Source organism: Lampetra fluviatilis, chromosome 14 (assembly GCF_964198595.1).
Source record: "Lampetra fluviatilis chromosome 14, kcLamFluv1.1, whole genome shotgun sequence".
NCBI classification, from domain to species: domain Eukaryota; kingdom Metazoa; phylum Chordata; class Hyperoartia; order Petromyzontiformes; family Petromyzontidae; genus Lampetra; species Lampetra fluviatilis.
The window spans coordinates 2,621,741-2,642,824 of record NC_136288.1 but is presented as its reverse complement, the minus strand read 5'-3'; the positions used below and the strand labels follow the sequence as shown (position 1 = coordinate 2,642,824).

General features: G+C 46.9%; 1 protein-coding gene across 12 annotated transcripts in view; it reads right to left on the bottom strand.

The window, feature by feature from the left end:
* Window positions 1-20,447, bottom strand: part of LOC144935803 (protein phosphatase EYA1-like) — a 146,427-nt gene extending 125,980 nt beyond the window's left edge. For 5 of the 12 annotated variants that reach the window (XM_078862577.1, XM_078862563.1, XM_078862564.1 and 2 more), the window contains exon 1: window positions 4,026-4,270. In XM_078862577.1, coding sequence (XP_078718703.1) covers window positions 4,026-4,136 — 111 coding nt within the window. In that variant the 5' untranslated portion in view covers window positions 4,137-4,270. Of the gene's footprint in view, window positions 1-4,025; window positions 4,272-8,415; window positions 8,658-20,368 lie in introns of those variants that run through there. The other 7 variants (XM_078862560.1, XM_078862559.1, XM_078862561.1 and 4 more) reach the window with 4 other exon arrangements.
* Between the last annotated feature and the right edge of the window lie 637 nt (window positions 20,448-21,084).

The following is a 21,084-nucleotide window of genomic DNA, read 5'->3' as shown; positions in this document are numbered from 1 at the left end:
TTCACGTGGTTAAACTTAAAATTCGGTAAGAAAACAATAGAATTCGAAGTAAAAAAACGTAAAAACATAAGAACTACATAAAATCAGATATATATATTTGAAATACAGTGATGTTTTTAAAGAAATTTTTAAAAAGACTAAAATGAAAAAAAACACGAATTTAAGATATAAATGATATTTCTAAACATGTATCAAGAAACATAGCATTTCCCCCCACTTCATGTTTTAAATTGTCAATTTCTCTATTTAGTTATCAAAGAGTTATATAATCAATAATTGTTATACATGTACGTTTATATCAATATTAATCATAGAATAACATGTTATATAGTTGCAAATTGCTTAAATGTAATATTTCTTAGATTATGAATACTAACAACAAAATTGTTTTGTAAAATCTTTCTACATTGAATTACTACACTATTAGTTACATTATTAGTAACTGAGCGTAAGCCTTTTGTTATTAGTCTCCTTTTCTTTTAATTACTACTTAATTCTCAAAAAAGTTACTGATATAGGTTCACAAATACTAATTACCACAATATTGTAGCTAAAGCATCAGAAAATTACAAAATCAGTGACTATAAAAACACGAGCAGCAACGAACACAACAGCGCGTGCTTGTAGCGCGTGCAGACGACACCACGTGACTCGAAGCATCACTGTGATTGGGTAACAAAGACAGCTCTGGCCGGAGCGCATTAGAAGGTTCAAAAAGTACATTACAATAGAGTTTTAGCCTTGTAGGTATATTGATACAGTACATGTTAGCTGGGCTTACGAAAACTATTTTGTTGTTATAGCTAGGGGGATATTTTTTATAAAAAATAAATAATTTCTGCTGAAACACTGCACAAAAATTGTATAGGCAGTCATTTTGGTGTCACCCCCTCTGATGGTGTCACCCGGTGCGGTCCGCACCCCCCAAGTGACGCCACTGCCCCTTAGGTTTCTGGTCAGGGGATATGAGGTCCCTAAAACCTGCGCATGTTCTCAAATCCACGTCTGCCACTTGCTGCCTCTCAGTGCAGTTCTCAAGTCCGCACCTCACCACGCTTCTTTGCGCACTTTGCAACATTTTTTGCTCCATTTTATTTATCGACGTCCGTATTTACGATCCGTATGTCATAGCGAATAAGAGTATACGCCAATTTAAGAAGTCTTGTTCAGGCACATTCATTTGTTGCTTTTCATTCAAATTCAGTTTAATAATAGGAATTTATACAGTATGTTGAAATTATTTTGCACCGTACGTAGCCAACCGTACTAATGGAGGTTGCAGGGGAAGGACAACATACTAAATAAAGTATTAAAATCATCTTAAGTCGCTGTACAGGAAATCTTTTTTTTATCTGTCTTGACAGACAAAACAAAAAAATACCGAAACAAAAAAATCAAAACAAAAAACCACGAGTTGGGAAAATCGAACAACGCGGCGCACAGCGAACCAACCGTCCCAACCACCATGACCAAACGCAGCCAGCGGATTGTATTGCAATGTGTTGTCACCGATTGGCACTTCAACACCTCTAATTTAGGCAACATGGTGGGGGGAACGATAAACATCACACCTGGGGCAAGCAGCGACATCGGCACGGTGTTCCTCGTCGCGATACCACAGGCCCGAATTGCTAAAATAAAGAATTGCGCCTCGGGCCCAAAACCGGCAAACGGTGCAAGTGCACACGTGCAGGTTTGCCCCCCCCCCTCCGACAACAAACTTGTTAATACATTCAATTAATGGTTTTATAGCCTACTTGCTCAGGCAATAAATATACAGAGTGGAGCTTTATAAACATGAGGTGTTTTATTTGGAGGAGGAAATGAAAATGTTTTCTTGCTTCATCAGCACGCCACACAACGTGCAAACGATCACCTGTGCATGCTTACACGCTCGTGGTGGGGGGTTAGCACGCTGCGCTTATGAACCCGGCCGCGTTGAGTTAGATTCCCCGCCACGGTTAGAGCGATGTCCAAACAGATTCTGGACAGTTCAGGTTCACCCTACACCAACAAACACCGACCAGCGTGGTGAAGCACAGGCAAACGACCGGTTCCATGTCTGGCACAGCATAAGGAGGCTCTCATGCAGCCGTGGATTCACACAGTGATCCAAATTATTGCTGTGGTCATTATTATTAAAACACAGGCAAACACCGGTGTGTAGCATTTATGTTTGGACGAGCAATGACGGTGCGGGTAATTTACTGTTTGGATGTGCGGTCATGTTTAAATGCAATAGGCCTAATCAAGATTTTTTAAAAACACCACCCTGAAAAAATAATTGCAAACAAGCAATCAAGAGGCTGATAAATCAAGTTAAATAAAATCGCACCGTCAGGCTGGAGTTAATGCACTGTGGATGTTTGGGATACTAGCGCTGTACCTATGGATGGAATAAAGGATTTTCTGCAGGCAATGGGGGGGGGGGGATTAGGTCTTGAGCTTCGAACGAAATCAGGCTAGGAAGTCACGGTGCTGATGACAGTCAAGCAGAGGCGATTCAACACAATTGAAGGAGAGGGACAGATTCCAACCCAAACGGGTCGAGGCCAGACACGCGACCGCGTTCCGCCCCAATGCGCCACGACGAGCCGGGACTGCGTGACACCGAGGGAGGCACTGCGCGTTCGTTTGCAAAGCAACCAACGGGACAGAGAGATGGCACCCCGCTCCGAGTGAGTTCTCGTGTCCAGGTTTAGAGCGGAGTAGGGGGCTGGGGGGGGGAACTTGCCAAATGTGAAGAAATTATCCGACGCGTAGGTTCCAGTGAACAATCAAATTCTAAAAACGGTCTTGAAACACACAGGGGACAAAAGGACGAGGAGAGTCAAGAGTCAAGACGCCATCACAAGTTCAGATAAAAATACGCGCAAACGTCCGGGCACCAAGCTCGTAAACCGACATAACGAACGGGGCATCCAAACGCGTTTTTTCCCACCACTAAATTATCCGTCTTGCTGCACAGAATTCATGGGAGAGTCACACTGGCCCTTTAAACACTTTACAGCGGGCATCTATGAACGCGGCCTCAATTACGCATCTAACTTCATGAGCCGATTGTAATTTAACCGCGAAAAGCGTAACGAGAATGCTGCACAACATCTCGGCAAACCAGGAGATAGCACAAGTGGGCTTTTCTTTCAACAATGACGGCGGCTGCCGGCAAATTAACACACGGGAGCATAGCCGTAGCAGCACCTTAGCAGGAGCACGAGTATATTAAATCCCCATGTTGCTTTAAATTAATGGCCTGTGTCTGCTTTACGGCCACAATAAAAATATGGCTCAGCTCGTGCGAGAGGAGGAACTTGCAACACCCACCAAAATAAAAAAAACGTGGCGGAACAGCTTATTGCTACCGGCTCTGGACGGAGTGCGCCACGGAACAAAGCCTCTTCTGAGAGCGGGGGCGGAAAGGTGTTCGAGTGGAGCGGGCGAGCGCTGCAAAACTGGCTGCCGGGAGCCCTTGAAAGCAATATATCGGCCAAAAGCAACAAACCAGACCGCCCGGGTGGAACAATGGCTCTGGCCACCCGCCGCAAAGACAAATAAACTGACCTGCTCACAAAGCGCCGGGTGGGGGCCAGCGGCCGGATCGGGGGGGGAGGGGGGAAATTATAAACTTGAAGCAGAAATGATGAACGTCAGCGCACCGTGCGGGGAGGAGAGGGGGGACAAGCGACGTGGGGGGAATGCGGCGGCAAAGGAGCGCCAAGGTGCGAGGGACGCTCCGGTGCTCTGCAAGGGCCGGGGACGCGGAAACAAAGCGTTACACAGGGGGAAGACGGGAGGGGGGCTTCTATCTTTCGCACGCACGGCAGTGCCAGGCCTTGCGTGACCCCCCCCCATCCGCCGTTCGTACGGGTGCCAGATTCTGCTGACCACCAGTGCCCCCCACCCCGAGCCAAATGTTTGAGCCAGCACGCAGCTGTGCACGTCCCTCAAAACGGCGGGTGTACAGTGCTCGTACATGCGCGTGTGTGTGTGTGTGCTCGTGTGCGTGCGTATATATTTATACTCACTTTATAGCATGTGCGAGGCCCAGCGCGCGCGTTTACTCGAATGCTCGAAGCTGGCGCCGGTGAGGGAAGATGGTGTCGAACGCTAACGCTCCGGTGGGCTCCCTCTCTCATGCGTACACACACGCCAGCCACGCACGGCTCCAGGCAAGCGCAGAGCCGAGTGAACACAAAGCAGGTACAAGCGAGCGAGCTTTGTCACACGGCCATGAGCTCCACCTCCGATGAGAGAATAAAAGCAGGCGAAAGAGGACACCTTCTATAAAACAATAAGCGCTTCAAATCAAGCAGCGTTCATCCGTTTCAATTGGGCTTCTCTTTCATGAGCCCTCCCCCGTTATTCTAATAAATAGGGCTGTTTGGGGCGAGGAAGGGAGGGAGGGGAAGGCAGGAGGAGAATCCGCAGAATTGAACTTGGATTAGGATATTGTTTATGGTCACTTTTTTTTTTCGCAAAGACAAATATCCTGCATGGAAACCTCGCCCAGGGTGACTTTCTTTGTCTTGGGAAAACGGAACCCCGTTTTGCCGAACCATCGCTGGGAAGGATGAGCGTCGCCACGAAGACGAGTGCCTTCGCTGCGGCTGCGGCGACGGAGCGAGCCGCACGCTCTCTCGCAGTTTTGAGGACCCCTTGGAACCGTTCCGACGCCAACATCGGAGCTCCGCTCGAGCAAAGCAAAAAAAAATCCGTAGGCCTCAAAGCGACGGCGCCGGAGGTTCACATCCAAATACGGGCGCAGGTTTAAAATGTCACCCCCCCGCCCACCCCCGGCACTCCACAAGCCCCCCCCCCCCAGACCAGAGCAGCATCAACCTAAATCATTTCAATGGGCCGTCGGTCACGCCGTTTGGACACAAAACGACGTGCGGCTTTGATGCAACGGTATGCCTCCTGCATCAGATAAGCCCCTACGCGGGTAAGAGCGCATTTTGAAATTCCTGCTACCGAACCGAAGCGGATGTCGTTTTGAGAGCTGGACATTTGACAGCTGCCAAGTGGTCAACTCGCATCTCAACTCTTTTGAGTGCACGAGGAGCGGTCGGTAAGTTTTCTAGAACAGGATATTAAAAATATGCACAGGCCAGTGCTTTATTCTCTAAGAGCGAGTGAATGTACGTACGAGGTGCGCTACCTGTGTACGTTTACGCGAATGGAAATTAATGAGCATGTAAAAAGTCACATCAGCAGGGATCGGGGGGGGGGGGGAAATCAGCTCAACATCTGCCAAAGTGAAATGTTGAGCTCTATATATATAGAATGTAGTATTATTTTATTTTCATGTTTCGCTTAAGCTAAAGTGACAAGTAATTATTTTCATTCAAGTTCTACTGTACAACATATTAAATTAATATGCAGTATACCACCCGAATGTTAATGAATAGTATTCAGGTTAAAACGCAGAACATAAGAGCCCTTATTTTCCACCCACATGATTGAGGCTCCCCGGCATTGCAACGGTGCTTTCTTCGGTAAGAGCCCCCGGACCAGGCAACAGTAAACCCTCGTTTGTTTAAACAAGAATTCAAAACTGCCGAAAAATGAGATCCGCGTCACTTGAAAGAAAAAAAAACGCCACTTCTCCAAGCCCCGTCTGCTACCTGACCGTATTTTAGTTCAAACCGGTTGAAAGCCTTAAAAAATATTTCTCACTCGGGAGCCAAATGCAAATGAGGTCGGATCGAAATTTGCTTTGGCAAGGGCGCACACCGACTCGGTAGTCTTGCCGCAACCAGAGCCAAGATACGAGAACCCCCCAGAATGCCTTTAGGCGTGAATTCACGCGCACCTGCAAGGTGGGGTGGAGGGGAGGGCGGCTCCAACGCAACACAGCTCACCCCCAGAGGAGGCACCGTTTAGTGACGTCAGGGGCCCGGCGGGTTTTTTTTTTTTGGGTCTCGCTTGGCGGCGGCCCCGCGGCCCTCTTGTTTATCTTGGACGATCCCCTCCCACTTTCGGGTCACCGACTTCAGCTTGACCAGCCGAGCAGGTTGTGCAACGCGTGAACAGGCGCTCGATTTACGCCGGCGAGATCTTGCGACAGCCCCTCCCGCCGGTCGCTGGTGTGCGAACGCATCTGACATCATGAGTGACACTCAATTAGTATTTATCAAGTGACTTACACAAGCAAACCGGCGGACGGCCTGCCTCGTGAAAAAGACATCGTTTTTTCGTGAAAAAGAATATATTGCGCAGAAAATGTTAAAACTTTATGAAGCTGCTGTTTGAACGGTATGAAATTGTACCGTTCTACGCATTTATATTTGTTAAATCAATGTGCAACGAAGAACAAATAAGAGAACATTTGGAACAAATAGAAGGTTGGGCGTTGCATCAGTTGCAAAGCCGATTGTATATCAGCGTGCCCCGGTTTTCCGGTAGGGATGGGTTGTGTAATTTGTGCAAATAAAGTGAGTTTTTTTTCTTTTTCAGGTAAACGGGGAGGGGGGTGGCAGGGGGGGGCATCCTTTACTTAAGCCAGGCTTAAAAAAAAGTGAGGAGCATTTTCTCTGCTCGGGTTATAAATAGGCAAACTGAACGCAACGTAAGGATTACGCTCATGAGCCAAACTTGAAAGGGCACGCTGGACTTTTGCTTCACGTGTGCAACGCAGCAGAGCCGCGAACGTAGCAGTGCCATGAAGGAGGAAGCGGCTGCGGCTCTGGTTTGACGATCACAACCTCAAACAGCCACCGGAAAAGCGTCCACGCGATAGCTGGTGCTCTGGAGTGATTACCTGTGCTATCACCAACCTGTGCTATTAACACCAACTAATGTCTGTATGTTGCACTTCTTTCGCCAGTATTCCACCGCTCTCCACACCCATCCACAAAACAAAGACAAAGATCCCCCCCGTATAGCCTGAACAGACTGTTGGGCAAGTGCTGTTAGTGAGCATCTATAAAGGCCGGAACGGCACACGAGGGGGTTGGAAGCCAACACCACTCCCGGCCGCCTTTGTCTCCCCAGTAGTAATGTTTGCACACCATACAAGGTATTGAGTCGAACTAGGGGAGGCCCAGGACTGGTTCAGATAATCGTCACTGGTGGCGAGCGGGAATCGAACCTCGGTCACCAGGTTCATAGCGCAGCGCGCTAACCGCTACACGACCACTCCCCACACACCCATCCACACTCAGGCTCACGCAAGTTATCCTACCGTGCTGCGTGTATGGAAAAAATAAAATTCACAAAATGGCAATTCTTATTTTAAACTCCACTATTAATGCATAAATCATGTAAATATATTTACTGTATAAACATTGTTGTGGAGTTCGAATCCCGGTCACGGCTAGAAGTCAACAGTTGGCTGTACTGTTTGTTGAACTTTTTTCGCACCGTACGTAGCCAAAACGTGCTAATCGGAGGTGCGAACTAATACAGATCGGCCATGAAAAGTACGTGCTGCATTGAGAAAAAAGAACACATCACCGTGGCGATTTTTCCCAGGAAAAACCATGCAAGTAATTGGACCAGATAATTTTTTTTTTAAATAGTTTCAATCAAAACAACAGCTCAGTGGACAATGGTGCGTGGTATGGAAGATACGACGACAAGCAAGTGCCTGCGTGCCGAGCCGTCACAGCACACTGGGGACAAAACTGCCGCAAGACAAAAACTGGCACGGATTGGTAATGATATCAATGCACATTGGCAATGCAGGAAAGCGTCGAGTTATTTTTTTCCCCAAGGAGGTCCCCCTGCATTGGGATGTTTGGCCAATTCCATCGATGAGCATTCAAGCATGTGGGAGGCAACAAGAGTCAACGGAGAAAACCCAACGTAAAGCTCCACACAGATGGATTTCCGAAATCCACTCGCTTGGCTGCACTGCCATTTCGTGGTCACCTCGCTGCCCAACAGGTTTGGAAAACTCGACAGATCTGTGCGATCCACTACACCACGCGGCAGAAGTGCTGGATTACAGGGTGAGCAACCGTAGACACGTCACATCAAATGCTAACTGGCCCTTCAACCTGGGTTCATTCCATTTCTTTTGTTAAACATCACCAATTGAATCACAACATTAGCATACCCGATATGTAAATACCCTGCTGGATGAGGGCTTCTCCCCACCTTGCGGGCTATGAGGAATACTTGAACATACTTCACCTCTCTGGTCAATGCAGATGAGTGAAGCGGGGGGAATGCACAAGAATAGCGTTGGATTTTGCCGCTCTGCCCTCAAACACCCACAACGCCTGTTTACGCCCGTGTTTTATTTCGGTGGTCACCCATCATCCTAAATAACTTTAAACGTGGCATCCTACTCAATGTTTCCCTTTGGGTCCCGCCCCCTTCCCCCGAACGCGGTGAGAGTTTTACAACGCAGTGACGAGCCGGAGAGACGTGAATGGGAGAGAGAGAGAGAGAGGGGTGCTTCACACTCACAGGCGATTCACTCGATTCCCGAGCAGAGTCCATGGTCGGGCGATGAACGTCGTCGTCGTCGCCGCCCCGCCCCCTCGCAGCTGACGGCTCGAGCCTCCCTCACCCACGAACGCCCCGAGCTGCGACGCAAGCGAGATGCAGCCAGCACGCGAGCTAGTGGTGGAAGAAGAGAAACTGGCGTAAAACAACAAAAATATGCACAAGTATAAACCCCTGTTTGTCATTCCATCCACTGCTGCATGAGGAGGCCTCCCCACACCGTGCAGAGCATAGGGATTAAATAACCATGCTTTACCGTGCTGGTCAGTGCGGGATGGAGAAATAAACAGGCCCCGCGATTGGTGTATTAGATATCACCTCGCCGCTGATGTCACCCATGGCCAGGAATTCAACTCAGGTAGCCGGGCAATACATAAGTGTGTATTACAACACACGCGTCATAATGAGTTTATAAAATGTGTGTCCCTGTAACACGAAACTTCCAAAAACTGGCAATGGCTGATATTTTAACAAAAATATTGCACAGTACGCATCAGAGCATTGAATGCATTGCCAATGACAACCACCACACACCAAAGCACACTCGCACAGATAAACACACAGGATTGAAAGGGTTTGGCTCAGGGCAGCAACTGTGTAAGTGTTTCCAACAATCGGGAGGCATCAGCTTGATATAGAGGTGCAATAGCCACAAGCATCTATAAGTAGAAATTCACCCTTTTTACATTCAATTAAATGCTACTTTATTAATTGTTTTTAATCACAATGTTGAACACATATAACAAAGCTGCTTAACGAGGTGGGTCAACATTGGCGATGTTGAGAAACACATCATTTCGATTCGTTTTCGTCTTAAGTGGTTGAGTCAAATTGAGCGTGTTAAATGGATACATTTCCCTTGTTGCTGTGCTGTTATCTAAAAAACCCAAATAAGCATAATGTAAATTCTTACTTTCCACACTTAAAATATATTTTCTTTTACAATACTCTCAAGCAAGATCCCTTCAATTCAGGCTGTCGTATCATGACTTCACCGTAGCCACGACACAGCGCAAAACCTCGGAAAATTTAAAACACATTCATTCCACCGACCACTGCTTTACAGCTGCACGTACATTTGCAAACAGTCTCAAGTCATTTTATTGGGGATCTTCCATTTCGGCGTATTATATTGGCAACATTGCGGTTGGGGGGGGGGGGGGGGAATGGCAGGTTACACCGCACATGAAAGTCACCGGGCGGTGGGGACGTCGGGCAAGCATTACCGGAGGAGTCCGTTGTCAATATACGCACGCCGCTTTTGCGAGCGAAGGGCCAGAAGCCGCACGAGCGTGAGCCTCTCCTACTTCGGGAACGCGCCCACGAGGCAACGGTGTGCGTTGCAGGATACGCGCAACGCTGCACGCCCGGTATGCTCGCGAGAAAAAGCCGTTTGCCAAAGAGTAAAGAAAAAAAGAAAATAAATCGATCGCACGGTCAGTGACGAGAGGGCCGCGGGTGTTTGGGAATTGGTCACGCCCGACGCAGACTGCGGGTTTTCGCGGGCGAAGAGAGACCGCGCAGGTGAATGCAAAGCGCCTGGCGGAGCAAAGAAGAAAAATGGAAAAAAAAGCATCTTTGTGAAAAAGGTGGCAGTCATTCCAGCACTTTTTTTTTCATGGAATACATTGCACGTGTATACACGTTAGTTAAACCAGAGGTACGACCATCTATTATTCGTAGTGGGTGGGGGGGCAGTTATTTAACTTCTTATCGCATTAAAAGATGAACCGTGGTGGTCATTTTGTTTCATGTCACATGGCAGACATTGTCACATACAGTACTGTGATAATGTTTATATGGCAGGTCGTGCAAGTAAAAAGGCCATATTTTTTCTTTTAATACATTGAAGTGTAGGTGGTCGGCAGATTGTAATTTTTAAATTAAGATTTCACAGCCAAATTCGATAAAACTGCAATGTGTATGTATTCAGGTTGCAGGGCATTAAATTCGACATTTCGTGCCGGGATCTTTTTCAGGAACTGACCACCACACGGTACAACCTGAAAACACATCCAGAGCTACAGTGCGCGAGCTCGAAACTTTACGCATGAGGGAAATCCTATTATTGTGATGACATTGTTCATACACAATAATACTAATGATGGATATATACACGATGCTACACATATACCCCGTATAGTACAATTACCAACAACACTGACTTTTAGTCTTACAGCGTTAATTTATTTATTTCATACGTAAATCACGACTTCTGCGTTATCACCAATTATAATTATTATCCGACACGACAGCTCCGCATTAGATTGCACGCAGTCCGTTAACAAAAGCGCTCATGTTTACAAGGTACGTGACGTACGTGGAAGCAGGTGGTTAATTTGCGCCGTGACGCAATTATACTGCGGACGGTAATTATAAGGCCGGGGGAACATTTTCTGCAAAAACTTAGTATGGGCTGTTGATTTGCAATGCCCGGGGTGATCCTGCATTTTGAAGCGAAACGAAATTCACCCCTTTAAATGTGGATATTGATGCGAGCGCTAAATCCGCGGCCAAAGTAAACTGCGAATGCCAGTAATGTCAACCACAGTAATTGAAACGCTATACTTGAAAATAGGCCTGCAACATTCTGTCGTGTCATTTACACTGCTCTCTGTATTGTACGAAGCGTCAAGCCATTGAGGTTTGGCAACTCTGTGTGCACGTTTGGGAGGTGCCAGAATGCTAGCCGAAATCTTTATTACATTATCACTCGGCAATTTTCTATCCACTGCTGGATAAAGTTATCTCTATGCAACCTCCATCCCTCAGTCTTATGCATGTATGTTGAACTTCTTTCACACCGTACGTAGCCAAGCGTGCTAATCGGAGGTGATGGGAAGAACAAATTAAACACAAACAGTAAGTTGAAAAGAAATGAGTTTTCAATCTAGATTTAAAAGTGTATAGCTCCAGAAGGAAGAGCGTTCCAGACGGCCGCAGAAGCACATCTGCATATTGCCATATCTGAAAATATCCGCTTAATGTTGAGTGCTAAATATGGTTCCGAACAGATTTTTTTTTCTAGGTTGAAGATACCACTGCTTGTGGGATTGTGGAGCACCGCGATTGCAATCGTGCTGCCGACTTCAAGTCTTGGCCAGGCCCACCTTGTCCGTCAGTCTACTGGGGTAGGTAAAATGAGCACCACACTCTTGAGGTTATTATTCTTCTTTTCTGAAGTTCTCTTCCCAAGAGCAGTTCAACGGCTCAAGATTGCCCAATTATCCATTTACTGCACACAAAAACGATCTTACTAAACTCGGGTTTATACTCAATTTGGATAAATTCCAGCTCTAAAATGTTAAAATATCTGTCAGGGCAGGGGGGGAAGTTCTGCCCCCTACTGTGTGGGTCAGGTCACTTAAAGGGAGCTTGGAAGTAGTTCTGGGATATCCGCTTCTGTCAGCCATTCTCTGCGAGAAATCCGAATGATTTCTTCATCTCATGACATAACATTGATAGCAAAATGAGATTTGGTGGGAAGTGGGTAAAGGTGGTGGGATGACCCTAATTTAGACACGTAAAAAAAATCCTACGTGCATGAATGTATGCATATATCATGGGCAGAAAAATCCATTTGTGGATTTGAATCGATGCATTGTGACATACCTACTGAACACCCAGCAACCCTTATCTCACTGATCCTCATTCCAAGCTCAAAGGACAACACCGCCGAGCTCCAAAGATGTGATGACATCAGACTCCTACAAGGTGCAGCACAGGCCCATTCACCGATCCGAAAAATAAAATAAAAAGTGCAAACGCTTCAGATAAAACAACCAATGTGGCAGCGATCATCGACCATTTGGTGGCGAAGAGCCGGTGGTGGAAATTCCACGTTTTCCAGTACGAGAGCAAGTCTATCCATTAGGCTACTGGTACTTACAGTGGCAGGAAATGTACACGCGTGCATGTGTGTGTGTGTGTTAGGAGCGGTCACGTACGTGTCACCAAAAAAACCCAGGGTTTGTTATGAAATTGCCAAGGACGCATTCATCACCTCTTGTTTATCTGCACAGTGAAAAAAAAAATCACCTTTGTTGGCTAAAAAAAACTTTATATAGCGTGTTCTTGACGCATGCTATAACCTGTCAACCATCCCCAAAAAGGAAATGAAATGGCGTGCACACTGGGGGAATGTTTTGATTTACAATGTTGTGGTTTTTGTGCATTTGTATACTTGTTATCATGCACACAATGTGGGGGGGAAACACTATTTACATAACAACGCAGAAGACAAACGCTTCACATTATTGAATCTTGTCAAATATGGTCACCAAGAATAAATGTAAAAAAGTGCTTTACAATATTTTTTTGCTATTTAATTCGTGATACCACACATCAGTTGGTTACGAATAATTCCTAGTGGGCAGTGTGGAACTGTTGTTCCTACCTGTATTAGTTTACGTATGAAAAGGCTACTGTAAACAAAACGCCACATATAAGTGAATTCAAGAACGCAGGCCAGCAAAAAAACTATAATTTATAGCCATTTATTCACTGATGGATGAATCCTTCCCCCCCATGCTATGCCGGTCATAGGTATTGTTTATCCATACTTCACCACACTTATCGGTGCAGGTTGGTGTGGATGGCCGGGAGCCCGGAACCGGATCAAACATCAATCGCTACCGATTTCAGCTTTGTCCAGGTATTGAACACGGATTGCCAGGTTAATAGCGCAGTGCAACAACCACTGTGCCACTGCTGCCACGTCTCATTATTACTGCCTAAGTATTTGTGACAAGGACATACGTTGCTGTGTTGCACAAAGACAGACAGCTTTATTACACTTTGTGAAAAGGGAACCACTTATGAAACTGATTGTGTTTTGGGGATCTGTGTTGCGGGAATCAACTAAATAATGATCACCATCGTCTCGTTGGAGATTATAACGCCACCAAGGTGGCGAGACGTTAACAACCTCGCTTGATATACAGGAGGTTGTGGGTTCGATCCCAACCCTGACACCTGTTGTATATTTGCAGTGTGCATGTTTTCCCTGTGTTTGCGTGGCTTTTTCTCCAGGTCCTCCGGTTTTTCCCTCCAAATTTAGAAAACAAGTGTTTAGAGTATTTTACTGTTATACATTTCCACATAAGCCACTTCGTTGAGATATCATTTGTGGCCAGGTTGCTTCTAAAAAAGAGCTATGTATCGCTCAGTGGGCCTTAGCTAGTTAAATAAAAAACAGTTTCGTTTTTAGTTTGGTTCTGTTTTGGGAATCTGTGTTGCTGGAATCAACTAAATAATCACCACCATCGTCTCGTTTAAGATACTCTAACTCCACCATCATGTAACAGTTGCAGGTTCTCAAACCAAAATATTAATTACGAAACTAAAAAAAGTGACTGCATCAGCAGCAGTAGACAGACCATGGCTAATGATAATAGAAGAACAATATATATACTCTAGTAGGTTAATGTTTTTAGCCAAATCGTTTTTTCAGAGCTCAAGGTTATTGCCTTAAATGTCAGCCTATTACACATTTTAGTTCTGCACTAAGGGTCTATAATGAATGTGGTGATTGTAGTTATGTGGGCTCATTACATGTTTGTTGAACCACTCTGCTCTGATAAACATACTTTGGTCCAGACCTTGTCTGTCTGTCTGAAGGAACCAAAAACGGTATGGGTCTGTGAAGTCATATCGTCAGTGGCCCAGCTTCTAGCAGCCGAGCCGGCTTCAACAATTGGCCCCGGCCTGGCTTTCCTACCCGAGGCTGAACTTTGACCCTTGAGGTGCAGTGGGTTCAGGCAACAGACGAGAAGACGAGAAAGCTTTAAGATCACCATTTCACACCACGGCGACATTTATACAACTATAGTGTTTCACTCCACTATTTTTAAACGTGTAACTATTTAACATCTATCACAATCACGCGAATGATGAAATATCGCAAGGCCACACAATTACATTTTTATCAAGCTTCTCCATGACTTACCCTTTACGGCATCGACTCACTCCCGCAACGGACAGTGTTTCCTTGATAACTTCTCTCAGTGTGTCTCAGTGTTTACGTGACTCAAGAAGCACATTAGGTGTTTGTGCACTTAAAATAGTCAAGTGAAACACGAGATTGCGAGGGTGCGCAGTGGTAGGGAAAGTGAAATGGCGGCATTAAACCTCTCAAGTCTGGCCCCTCGCTTCGTCGGACCAAGAGCTTGTGCCAGTTTGGAGAACTGGGTGGAGGTGAAATGGGCCTGAGCTTGCGAACCATAGCAAGTGAGCAGATGTTGGAAAGAAAACATCAAACAGCAGGGATGAGCACCTTTAAGCCAGGTGCACGGTGACAAAAAAAATATATATAACAGACTGCGTTGGCAGTGGCATACACAACCACAGATTTTTTAAAAACCACCGCATGTCAACAACAATTGTGCAGTCACTAGCTAACAGAAATTTCTAAAAACGGGCTGATGCTTCAGGCAACGAATGCATCTTCTTTCTTCAGAGCTGAGAACAAAGAGACCGATCGACTTGTACCAAATAATCTGGGGTAGTGTAAGGGGTTCGCATGGGACAAAGAAAAATATGTATAATACAATATGTGCGTAGCTTAGGCTCTAGAAACTTACCTATTGTAGAATGAGGGGTCTAGACTTAGAATAATGGCATCTATTTTATTGTACCTTAATCGGTTTACTTGTCAACATGCCTGCGGTCAAGTGGACACCGAGCCACTGATCTCCCCCCCCCCCCCCCCATGAGTAGGAAGCAGATAGTAATTTAACGAGTGCAAGGCGTGAAGATATTTTAATTTTAACGATGTAATATTCACAAGCACAGTTGCTCTACCAACCAGATATGCCACCCAACTAACTGGAGTTCAATATCGCAATTTGCAGTGATACCCTGAGAAAAAACTGGATTCAGCTACGGTCGTAATGCTGGCCATCTAATCATCTGTGGCCAGGTCGCATCTGAAAAAGAAGCTAATGGCTCAATATGCTTTACCTGGTTAGATTTAAAATACTTTAGTTTTTTTGTGATTCGCTTACCGTACCTATACTGTACACTCCTATCCGTGTTTTTGTATTATATGTTATAACTTTATGACCCACCCTGACTGGAACATGTGAAAAAGAGCTTTATAGCTCATCCGATTCCTCCAGTATATATATACAAATATTCTGATCTTCTGAACCGAGGGTTTAAAAAATTTGGAGATAGATCTTTTTTAACTTCCACCCGGTGCCTGGCCAATGCGGCAACACCAATTTGCTGGTCCTTGCCACAAAGCGCTCCCAATGTCCCTATCACCACCAACAGTTCACTCCCTTGCCACGCTCACCCCCCACTCGTAACGCTTAAAGATACCCGGGGGGGCACGGGACAAAAAAAAGTGAAGGGGGAAAAAATAAATTTTTAAAAATTACTTCTCACCACGCCCTTGGCGATCTTAATCTCTGGCACAGTGCACGCACACACACACATAGGGCTTTAGGACCGCCAGCCAAGACCAATCAACCACTAACAGTCATTCCTGTGAACTCGCACACCAACGTTTAGAGGGGTTCACACCGCGAAACCAATGGGCCATAAACTAAATCTCCTCTCCCGCCTCTTGTCCATCCAGCAATTTTTTTAAATTTTTATTTTAAATGGGTACACAACACACACCTACACACACACGCGGTTGAGTCGACTGGCACCTGAGTGTAAGGAGGGCAGGCCCAATGTGACCCCCCCTTAGAGTTGTGTAGAGCTCCCGTGTAGCAGACGGAGTGTTAGCACCAGCAGTCGCAGAGGGCTGGAGCTTTTGCATTTACCTTTTTGTTTTACCGAAACCATCCGTGGCGTGACGGACTTAACAAGATGCCTGTTAGCTGCATTGACTGGTTTACTGCGCACGGGCTGGCAAGCTAGAAATAAAAGTTATAATTACGCCGTGAACCCACACACACACACTGGGGCATCAGCCGGTTGCGCAATCCAGCCAAGTGTTGAACATCTTCTGAAGGTTTGAAGCTTTCGTGACTGCAAGGATTCATACTCTTAGTTCTTTCGGTAAAGTCACGTAGGTAAAAAATGAAATAAAAATTAATAAAGCAAATCTGGCTGTGACGGTCCCACCTGATGACGGAGACTTGTGTTGCCTCCGAAACGTCGTCATTTTTATTTTATCTTTATTAATTTAAATTTCATTTTTTACCTACGTGACTTTACCGAAAGAATTAAGAGTATCTTCTGAAGGATTGTGAAAGGGAGGAGAGAGAATAAGAGGGTGGCGAGAGACTTTTTTGTTCTGTGTGTTGTCTTTGAGTTGTGCGTAGGCCTAGGCAAGGTAAGGAAAACGTTAAAATGTAAAAAAAGAAAAAGCCTACCTTCACCTTACATTTTACCTTACCACAATACAATAACTCTATCCTACCTTTTACCCTTTAGCAGGTAAGGTAAAAAGTAAAAAAGCAACAAGCCTACCTTTACCCTACCTTTTACCCTTACCCCATATAAATTACCAAATTACAGGGTAATTACTGGGGTACTACACATGAAAAAGGTTTATAATGGTAAATGCTCAGTAGAGCGCTTTATACATATAGAATACTCTCGATTCCAATTTTACACGCTTTCTTTGAACTCACTGTCTGTTGTTGTTGTCGTTGTTGTATCCTCAAATCTTGTAACTCAATTTTAACCCACTTCCCAATGTGCTATCGACTGCAAACTTGGTATACTTATGTCATACTGATGACAACACTATATTCCATCATAAAACATATGTTTTTAAACATTATTTTTTATATGTTGTTTCGGCTTGGGTCTAATTGTCCACGGTCAACTGACGTTGGCTGTAATTGGCCACGGTCCCTTACGTTATGGCAAGCTTCGGGGCCACTTCCTGGAGTCGTGGAGTTCTGTCATTACTCGTACATTTAATAAAAGCGTGTTTTTTAAAAAAGTTTATTTTAATATTACTTGTTAAATGGAGGCCACGGACTGCACCACAGAGCTTTTAGCGGTAAACAAGGTACCGTATTTACCGGGTAATACTTCGCGCTACCTTTACCCTACTGGGTAATTCTGCCGAGCTACCTTTACCCGACCCTTTACCTTACCCCTTGGCATGTCGACACCACTACCCTTTATCCTTTTACCCGGTAAAAAGGGTAAATTACCTTGCCGAGGTCTAGTTGTGCACCTTTCGGTGTCATCTGGTCCAACACCATGTGAGACTGGGCTCTAAGAAAAGCTGTCTCTGGTGTGGACCAATCAATTTCAAGGACAATGCATGCATTATCAGAGTTGTGTTTTGTTTGCATTCTGACCGCAGGTATTGTGGTTAATGCAAATACGATTCTTCGGAAAAAAAAGGGGGAATCTTTCTAAAAGGCAACATTTAAATTGCCACGATCGATCACGGTAGTTGTGATCAGCCTGTAAATTACAAACGGAGCTGCCTGCAGGCCGTGCCGTGGCAGGGACTTCATGTGTCCCGCTGCTTGGCACGAGGGTTGATGTGATGATACGGTGGATGTGTTTATCAGGTATTACCGGCTGTTGTGTACTCTGCATATAACAAAGTAATGTGGTCGTGCCCGCCAAAACGAGTGGTTGGGGGGGGTGGGGGGCAGAACGCCATGATCATTCAACATAGAGAGAGGTGGGGGGGGGTAATTATACACCGATAAATGTAAGTAATGTATGTTGAACTTCTTTCGCGCCGTATGTAGCCGACCGTGCACATCGGAGGTGCGGGGAGAAGGACAACACACGAAACACAACAGGCAGTTTTCTAAAGAGATGAGTTTTCTATCGAGATGTATACGACAGAAAAGTGACCCTATAAATAATCACTGCACTGCGTTCAGGATTAAAATAAGCGTATACCACCTTTAGTCTGGACGTAACATTATTACATCCATCCGTAGTGTTATGTTCCATAACCGATCATGAGTAGCAACAGCCCAGCAGCTACAGTAACAAGAGTCTAAACTCTCAAAACACGTGGAGTTGTGGTGGTGGTCTACACGTGGAGCTATGGTGGTGGTCTACACGTGGAGCTGTGGTGGTGGTCTACACGTGGAGCTGTGGTGGTGGTCTACACGTGGAGCTGTGGTGGTGGTCTACACGTGGAGCTGTGGTGGTGGTCTACACGTGGAGCTGTGGTGGTGGTCTACACGTGGAGCTGTGGTGGTGGTCTACACGTGGAGCTGTGGTGGTGGTCTACACGTGGAGTTGTGGTGGTGGTCTACACGTGGAGCTGTGGTGGTGGTCTACACGTGGAGCTGTGGTGGTGGTCTACACGAGGAGCTGTGGTGGTGGTCTACACGTGGAGCTGTGGTGGTGGTCTACACGTGGAGCTGTGGTGGTCTACACGTGGAGCTGTGGTGGTCTACACGTGGAGCTGTGGTGGTCTACACGTGGAGTTGTGGTGGTGGTCTACACGTGGAGCTGTGGTGGTGGTCTACACGTGGAGCTGTGGTGGTCTACACGTGGAGCTGTGGTGGTCTGCACGTGGAGTTGTGGTGGTCGACTACACGTGGAGTTGTGGTGGTGGTCTACACGTGGAGTTGTGGTGGTGGTCTACACGTGGAGCTGTGGTGGTCTACACGTGGAGCTGTGGTGGTGGTCTACACGTGGAGCTGTGGTGGTGGTCTACACGTGGAGCTGTGGTGGTGGTCTACACGTGGAGCTGTGGTGGTGGTCTACACGTGGAGTTGTGGTGGTGGTCTACACGTGGAGCTGTGGTGGTGGTCTACACGTGGAGCTGTGGTGGTGGTCTACACGTGGAGCTGTGGTGGTGGTCTACACGTGGAGCTGTGGTGGTGGTCTACACGTGGAGCTGTGGTGGTCTACACGTGAAGTTGTGGTGGTGGTCTACACGTGGAGCTGTGGTGGTGGTCTACACGTGGAGCTGTGTTGGTGGTCTACAGGTGGAGCGGTGGTGGTCTACACGTGGAGTTGTGGTGGTGGTCTACACGTGGAGCTGTGGTGGTGGTCTACACGTGGAGCTGTGGTGGTCTACACGTGGAGCTGTGGTGGTCTACACGTGGAGCTGTGGTGGTCTACACGTGGAGCTGTGGTGGTCTACACGTGGAGCTGTGGTGGTGGTCTACACGTGGAGGTGGTCTACACGTGGAGCTGTGGTGGTGGTCTACACGTGGAGCTGTGGTGGTTCGGGTTAACAAGCCACCGCTATGATCAGACACCGACCGACGCTGAACAAGCGCGACTCGTCGTACACACAGCGCACTGCCCGAGACACACTTCCCCCGGCGTGCGTGCACACAACGTGCGTGTCGATACAAAGTGCACGTGGGAGCGTAGCAACAAGAACACCCCCCCACACACACACACTTCCCCATGGCCATTGATCCGCGCGCACCGATACAAAGTCACTTCCCGTAAGTGTCGTGCTGCGTTCATCGATAGCCGCCACGACGCCTGCTCGCTCACTCAACTCACTCACGACTGCTACCCACCAACCAACACAGAGAGAGAGAGAGGGGGGTGCCACAGCTAACACCGCCGATAACAGCTACACCACAAACAGCAGCAGTCCGTAAACCACCACCACCACCCCCCAGGGCTAGGCCCCGCAGCCAAGCATAGCCTAAGGGTGACATTACACGACCCGCCGGCGTGATGGACGAACCGGCAGAGATGGATGGATGGAGGTGGTGGTGGTTGTTGTTGGTGGTTGGTGGTGGAAGCAGAACCACCGGACAAATACTCACAACAACAACACACTCTCTCACTGACGCTGCGGGATTGCTGTAACAAGGGCGGGTTGCTTTGGGCAGTGGTGGTGGTGGCTCTGCTGTTGTTGCTGCTGCTGCTGTGGTGAGATGGAGGCCGGTTGGTGAGTGTGAGTGAGTGTGGTGGGTGGTGGTGTGCAACGAGATGAATGAAGCAAGCGGCGTCGCTGCCTGTCGTGCGTGCGTGATGTGTTTGGTTTACTCACAGAACCCTCCTCCTCCTCCACCACTCTCATCACCAACCCCTCTCTCGCATTGCCCTCTCGCTCCCTTCCCCGACACGCGACTCGACATTCAGCGCAGCGCCCCCTCCGACTGGCGCTGGGCTGAGCGGTTTCGGTGGCAAACCCCGGGCGCAGAATTCAAGCTGCGCCGCTAGGATCCGTGGCTCCCACGGCCCAACCAGTTGAACGAGAGCGGTGTCTGTGGGCTGTGTGGATGATTATCTCTCGTTGCGAATGATGGCCCACAATTGTGTGTGCAGGAGCTGAATTGGGAAATGTCCATGGTTTTCAACCCACGCGGTTTTATTGCCCCGTTATTCGGGTCCATTACGGCGTTACGGGAGAAATTGAGTTTTTGGGTCCGTACGGCGTTGCAGTTGTTTCAATACGGGCAAACTAAAAAAAATTGTGTTTCTCCCTTGTGATAGGACTTTGTCGGATGAACGTTGAGATTTATAAGGGCACGGGGTGACCAATAAGGTCTAAATTGGTCTGTAATAAAGTACGCACTTATAAGGGGTTGACAGGTATGGATTTCCAGGGTTTGTTGGTCAGGACGAAGAGGGATTACAGGAGAGAATTCGTGCAGGTTTGCTCCAACTCATGTGGAGTCTGCCTTACCGGTCCTATTTCTCCACAAATTCTTATCCTGAGCCATCTCCAACATGCACCCTACAATCCTTCATATCCGAGCTGAG